This window comes from Gigantopelta aegis, chromosome 7, assembly GCF_016097555.1.
Source record: "Gigantopelta aegis isolate Gae_Host chromosome 7, Gae_host_genome, whole genome shotgun sequence".
NCBI lineage: Eukaryota > Metazoa > Mollusca > Gastropoda > Neomphalida > Peltospiridae > Gigantopelta > Gigantopelta aegis.
Genome location: NC_054705.1, coordinates 14013030 through 14020176, shown reverse-complemented (window position 1 = coordinate 14020176; position 7147 = coordinate 14013030). Strand labels below are relative to the sequence as shown.

Here is a 7147-nt window from a genome sequence, read left to right as displayed (position 1 = left end):
GTACAAGTTGTACATACCAGAGTGGTATGTACAAATGTTACAGCACAAACGCTGCCGAGTGCACACACCCCTTCTTTCTTCCGCCGGGAAGTCCCACATCAGTTGACCATGGCATTCTGGAGCCAAAGTGCTGTGGTCGTTGTATGTACTATTCATCATTTGCTCCAGTTTTCCCATGTGGAGGACCCTGTATGTGTCGGCCTCTGATCTGTTGATAAAACCCAAATAGAAGCCCATAAATACTAGCTCTACCTCATTTCTTAATGTTTTCTGGTATCTAGTATTTTCATTGATAGATTATCTCCCTTGGACTGTTTTCACCAGTGCTCCATGCCAAGTTGACATTGTTTGCAAGCCATATTTTTCAAATCTGACTCTTTGTATTTATCCAACAAAAATGTGATTTGCATAATGTATGTAATGTGTAACTTTCATATATAAGGTATAATTTAATTGCTTTTTTCTTATTTGTTTCCCTTTCTAACCTATCTCTGCCCTGATACATGCATGTAAGAACTATTGTAAGAAGTCAATTAGAATATGTAGGGTATTCAGATTAAGTACATTAGCATCATTTACATTGAACCTATGGTGCTGTTCAAACACTGCTCAGTTTCAGTTGGTGGGTCTGCTACAGATTGCAGTATTCGGTATGGCACTGTCATCGGCAATTGTCCAACTTGGACACCATGAGCCTCTGTGTCCAAGACTCTTTTTTTTGTCATGGACTTGGTTAGTCTGGCCGTCCGTCTTATTTCGTACACACCTGTATCCACTTTCGCACACTTCCTGGATTTATTGTGGAATGTCCCCTTTCATAAATCCACATTTTGCACTTTTTCTCACTGGTGGCATTTTAAAATTTGTTAAATATTCTAATAGGAATAGGTGATTATTTTTAGTCAAGTGACAATTGTGAAATGACTGTACCAGCATGCTTGCTTTTAATATAGTTTAAAGTCGCACGCCCTAGTTTCAGCCCGCGAAAATTAATTCTAATTATGGTTAATCTACAAAACTGTAACACACTTAGATCACGTTTTTTTATAAAACAGAGTGAAAAAGCTGGTTTTATATCGATAAATACCATGGGAATCCTGTGACCCAATTACTTGAAATAATTTTGAAAGTTGGTATTCTGATGTCACCGGTAGATGTCTCTCGAAGCACAGACTTGGGGTGCGTTCCTTTCACCTCTCCTGGGCATATTCCAACTGTTCTGTGCTGGATAGCGAAAGAAATGAGTTTGGAACAGGAAGTTACTGTACCAACATGGGTGCTTCTGTTGAGGAAGTGGCTGCTGCAGCAATCATGATACTTGAATCGGAATAAGACGACAATGATAGTCCGTCACTGACCATGTTGACTATACTACAGTATTTGAAATAATAAATTTTATATATAAACCGCAATTAGCCTACATTTGCTATTTGGCTCCGGGTACTAGTGGTTAACCTATTGTTATTAGCAATTAGATGCACCCTTTATTATTGTTGGTAGTGGTAGCAGCAGCAGTAGTAGTAGAGGCACTTCCCCTCCCCAGGACGAAAATGTAAGGTTTTTTTTTGTCCTACTGTTTAAATAAAGGTAACAATATAGCTTGTGCGCCACACCCCCACCCCCTAAGGTTGTATCCCCTCTCCAGATATCGTAAGACTTATTGGTTTTAAGGGTTTGTAACGTTTGGTATTGAGATACTTACTTGTCTGAACTTTATTGTTAATGAAAATGTTCATGAACTGTGAAGAAAAACCTCACAAATGAACGACAAGCAAACGACAACAAATCGGATGTTGATTGATAACGTGGTATACCAATGTCTGTGACGTTGAAATGGGAAGATCATCTCTAAAAATAGATTAGACCTTTTCTGCACAACGATTTTTTCTCAGACGCGCGTGTGTTTTTAAGAAATACGAAAAATGCATTTTGTGGTATTACAAACACCAGGATTAGCAGGATTACCAAAAAACACTTCAGGTGAATGGAAATGTATATTCTAAATAATAAAATGTAAGTAAAGTGCATTTTTATTTGTGAGAAAATGGGTTTAATAGCGAAAAACAACTGCGTAATGGTTAACAACTAGGGTGTGTCCCTTTAAGCAGCTGACCTATTTACCAGTGATTTAAATTGATGTTGAGAGGGACACCCATCTGTGAGCTAATTGTTTGACAGTTTGACTCCTCATAACATTAACCTCTGACCTAGAGGTGTGATAAACCTTGTTTCTTAACTTTGTTTACATTCCTGCAATGCTTGGTCTTGTACAACTTGGCACATTTGAAAAGACCCATGCCACTGGACTACATTCTGATAAATGTTGGTTAATGAGACCTGCCCGTAGCAAAATTTTCTAATTTTTAGGTTACGAGAGAAAATAGTTTACTAGTCTCTGTATGTAGGTGAAATGGTGCATTCATAGTGCTGGGATTAACAAGTATATCACACATAATATGCATAATCAAACACAGGTTATTATCTGCAAATGTACTCCTTGAACACACAAAAGAAGAACACATTACATTTCATATTATTTTATTATGTAGTTACGAACATTGTCATATGCACTTTCATAAGCGCTTGACTCCAAATAGGACATTGCAGTCAACTTAATACTTTGTTATAAAACATGTGAACCTGCCATTCACCAAAAACAGGTGATTTGACACTCTGAAACAGTGCAGTTCTGCTTATAGGTAGTACTCCACCAAATAGCATCTCGGCTGGGTCAAAGTTCAGGGATGTGAGTGACCAAATGTCAAAAAGTCTGAAAATTGTTCGGTGGTGTCTGGGGCCGGTGGGGGGATCAGGGGGGGCAACGTCAAGTTTACGTCAAGTTTTAATTTATCTGATTTCTTCACTATATCTTTGCGCCGTGTTGCCATTGCCGCTTCACAAAATGCGGGCTAATTGTCTAACGCTATACACGGTTGGCGAAAACGAACCAATGAAATGTCGCCTAACAACAGAAAACCTCGGCAAACCTCGTTACTGTTCGGTGCGGGAAGGGAGATAAGTCGAATGACTTCCGTGTTGATTAAAAGACGGAAATACCGGTAAAAAGCTTAAAAGTCGGACAAAACCGTTAAATTTATATTTTTATTTATTCGCGGGAAAAAATATAAAAATGCGGAAGTTGGGTCATGAAAACGCGGAATTCCGCGAAAACTCGGACATCTCACATCACTGAAAGTTGGAAGTGACCCGAATTTTTAATGGAGGAGTTAAAGCTGTGAGTCCTGCCATTGGTGATAAATGTGACAGTGGTTGCTTGCATCAAGTACAGTTTTATGTAGGTAATAAATGTATGGAATTTTATTTTGTGCAGTACCAGTGTGTCGGGCACACTTGTGCTTGAAACATACACGGGGTGCCTGTAAAACTAAGCACTACCATTTTGTGCGGAATTGACGGGGCTTGTAGCAACATCCTGTTATCTCGAAAATGAGCCATGAAAGGTGCCATTTAACTCGGTCACTACTTTGGGTGAGGTGTTGTAGTATTCATATTGATACGTTGTGTATAGTAGTTTTAGGCCAATATCTTAACACTGTCACCAATGGGATTTTAATTGGCAGTGCTCTACTTTAGCAAGTTCAAATTTACTCTTCCCTGGCCAGTAAAGTATAATATTTTAGTCGCCAGCCACTTATATTTAGTAGCCAGCTAATATATACTTGTCATTTTACGGCACATTACTAATGCCGTAATTGTTATTAGGACCGCATTCGAATGAACTCTTGAAGGGGTAATTCCTAGTTGTTAAATAGTAATTACAAGTTACTGTTTGTGTCCGGTTCCACTAAAACAGTGAAGGACTATTAACTATCATTATCAAATTCCGTACCCAATAATTTTATTAAACGAAATTAAGCGAATTACTATTTTAATGGCACTGCTAAGATATGCATTTAAATTGCAGTACTCATTAAAAGTTAAATAAAAGCATTGTGATAATAATTACCAGGCTTCAACGTGTTACTAGTAGTTACCAATCGGCTACCTTACTTTTGGTTCAAATAATATTTATTTTCGTCACATACTGCCTTGTAAATCTGTAAATACTGTTTTGTAAATAGTTGTGTCTTTAAAGCCATCTAAAGTCGAGTCATGAAAATATAAACATGTTTTTATCCTCCACTGGTGAACATGACTTCCGACGTGATTAAAACAACGTTCACAACTGGAGACGTCGTTATCGTGGAGGGACCCGTTATCACGATAAGCACGACACGATTGGAGCGCAGCGTAACGCATATATAAGTCGACATTTAAAATAATTAACGTTTGAGTTTGAAACAGACAAGTAAAGACACACAGTGACTCAACAATCTCATTTTAATACATAAATAAAACCTAGCTCAAAATGGGACAGGACCGACTTGGTCCAAAACTGAACTGGGGCCGAACTATTTCCAAACGCTTGAAATTCAAGTTAGAGGAGATAACATAACGAAGTATTACCTCCCTTAACGTCACCGTTATTCATAATCAGATTAACTTGTCTCTAACTTTTATTTTCCCAACAAACTACCGATAGAAAACACGTTTTATGGAAGATAAATTGCTACTGGTCCACTGTGTTTTCCGATGTCCAGTTTTGTTTACAGATTAAAGTAAAATTATTGGACAGTCGCCAACTGGCGAATGTGATGTTATTTTTTAGTCGCCATGGCGAGTATTTTACTCGCATTGTAGAGCACTGCAATTTGGTATAGTCCAACCTACACGATATGGCTTGAGTGCTAGTTCTCCTATCGTCGTTTGGGATATCAAGAATGCATGAGACCTTTGTACAACACAGGAAGATTATTGTTTTCTTTCAAACCTGTTAGCGTCTCACTGCTCCTTGCAAAACTACAAAATGGAGAAAAAAACCCACGCCCAACTATGTTAACAGGCACTGAATTCAAAACCAGTTTTTTGAAGTAAAGAATATAGTATTAAATTTAAATTGGCCTAGTTCCAGCCGCTCTCATGTCAAAACACACGTTTAATTTATTGGTGTATTTTACCAAATAAATCCCATAGACGACAATAGTAACATATGTGGCTAAAACTCCTACCTGCAGCGTATGAATCGACATAAACACCACGTATATAAACATTACCACCCCTCACCCTTAAAGTGAATCAGAAAATAAATTGTGGGTCAAGTTGCTCATTTCAGAGATAACGGGTAGCGTTTATGACTATCCTAGATCCGCACAAAATTTGAGTACTTTTTTTACAGGTACCCCATACATGTTTCAAGCACAAGACTACTTGACACAGTGATACTAGATCAAATAAAATTGCATACATGTTTTGCCCAGATGAAACTTTTTTTTTAACAATCTCACATTTATCGCCAATCACAAGACGTCTCTATCAAAAGCTCTGTGCACCTCCAACTTTGACTCAGCCGGAAGTTATTTGGTTTAGTACTACCCAGGGGCGTAGGCTGGGTGGGTGGGAGTCGGACAAAAACAAAATAGAAAAAGGATCCACTGGGGTTCATATTCGAACCCCCAGGTCCAAATCACGCTATGCCCCTGCTACCTTATGGCACTGAGAGCACACCCCGTGGCCTAATATGCTGGAGACACAAAAGAGAAAACGTCAGTTCATCTTCGCCAGTACTGCTCTGACATGCACACCAATGGGTCATCTTGTGTCTATCAGTAGTAATAATCATTCAGTCTTCCACATTAAGGAAGCAAATGTTTTATTTAACGACGCACTCAACACATTTTATTTACGGTTATATGACGTCGGACATGTGGTTAAAGGTCAACGCTCATGGCAGATTATTAATGCACAGTATATAAAACAAATACATAAAAATTATAGTATTAAAAAACAAAAATACCATCCCAGTTATTAATAAAGTGGCTTTTTGTAAAAGGCTTGTGGAAAAACCCTACTGCTCAGTCGATTTGACCTACATCAGACCTTTGACGTAGTAACCGGCATTCTGTTAGTAGGTCAACATGCCGACAGCACAGAACGATTTTTCGAAAAACAGCACAAATACTAATCCTATTTATCTTACCTACACACGGTACTACAGGTGTTTGTTCATTGTTTATTATTCTTTCAAAGAGGCGCGATTATTTCATAACACATTCTGTGGTGTCCTAATTGCTGTAGGTGACCACTGGCAGACAGTAGAGGTGTGATCGCATGTCGGTGTAGACAGCCGAGGCAAGATCGCGCGCCGATGTAAACAGACTAATTACTACATGGAACGTTCTTTTGTTGTTGAATTTGCACCCGAAACCGGAATAGAAGGCATCCGGTGTCGACAGAATTATTTTTCGAAATAATAAATTAACGGTAGCTGAACGGGACTTTAAAACTGTGCCGGTTTACACATAATGCCGGTTTGGACAGTCCAGTGTGTGTGTGTGTGTGTACACACACATTTACGCATGCACACACACACACACACACACACACACACACTATGTATATACATGTGTATGTATGATTTTATAAAATTTAATAGTTTTAAAAATAAGTTTGATGGGGGTGGGGGCGAGTTCCCGTTAGCCTCCTTCCTACGTCACTGCTGGGGCGGCGCATGCCGTACCACTTTTAAAAGAGGCACTTTTGTGGGTTATATTTGTTGTATCTGTGAAAATGTCCGTCTCAAATGAATTTTAAAGAAGAGTCAGGCAACTTTGAGCCGTATTTTACACTGCCGCCCCTGCTCTGGTACCCTCTCCGCCTCCCTCTCACCCTTTTGAGCTCTGGTTTAGCTCCTTCTCGTCGTAGTTTCATGTTTGCTGTATCATGCGAAATTGTAGAACGTGCCGGTGGGGATACAGGGTTGGAACAAATATGTTTAAAAAAAATAGGTGGCATATTTATTGACCACCTTAAATAATTGTGGTAATCCCCAGGGATGAAGTGGTCACTGCAGATCCTATCCCATCGTGATGGTCCTTTCCATTAGGCACGGGCTCGGTTTAAGAACCACTTCCATGCAAACCCCGTGATTGTCGGTTTGTTTAAAGGTCGGAAAAAAGCTGCTTTGATACATCCTAACACTAAACAATGGTTCACCATATTTTACATTTGAAAACTATTACCAAAAGAATATTCCATCCATACAATTCAATTCAGTAGAATAAAATGTTTGCGTTTTAAAAATACATGT

The 7147-nt window shown here is 38.8% G+C and overlaps 1 protein-coding gene across 1 annotated transcript in view; it reads left to right on the top strand.

Annotated features, from left to right (window-relative positions):
• Window positions 1–4152: 4152 nt before the first annotated feature.
• Window positions 4153–7147, top strand: part of LOC121377915 (scavenger receptor cysteine-rich domain superfamily protein-like) — a 26185-nt gene continuing 23190 nt past the window's right edge. The window contains exon 1 of the mRNA XM_041506012.1: window positions 4153–4251. Within this exon, the coding sequence (XP_041361946.1) occupies window positions 4153–4251 (99 nt within the window). The remainder of the gene's footprint in view (window positions 4252–7147) is intronic.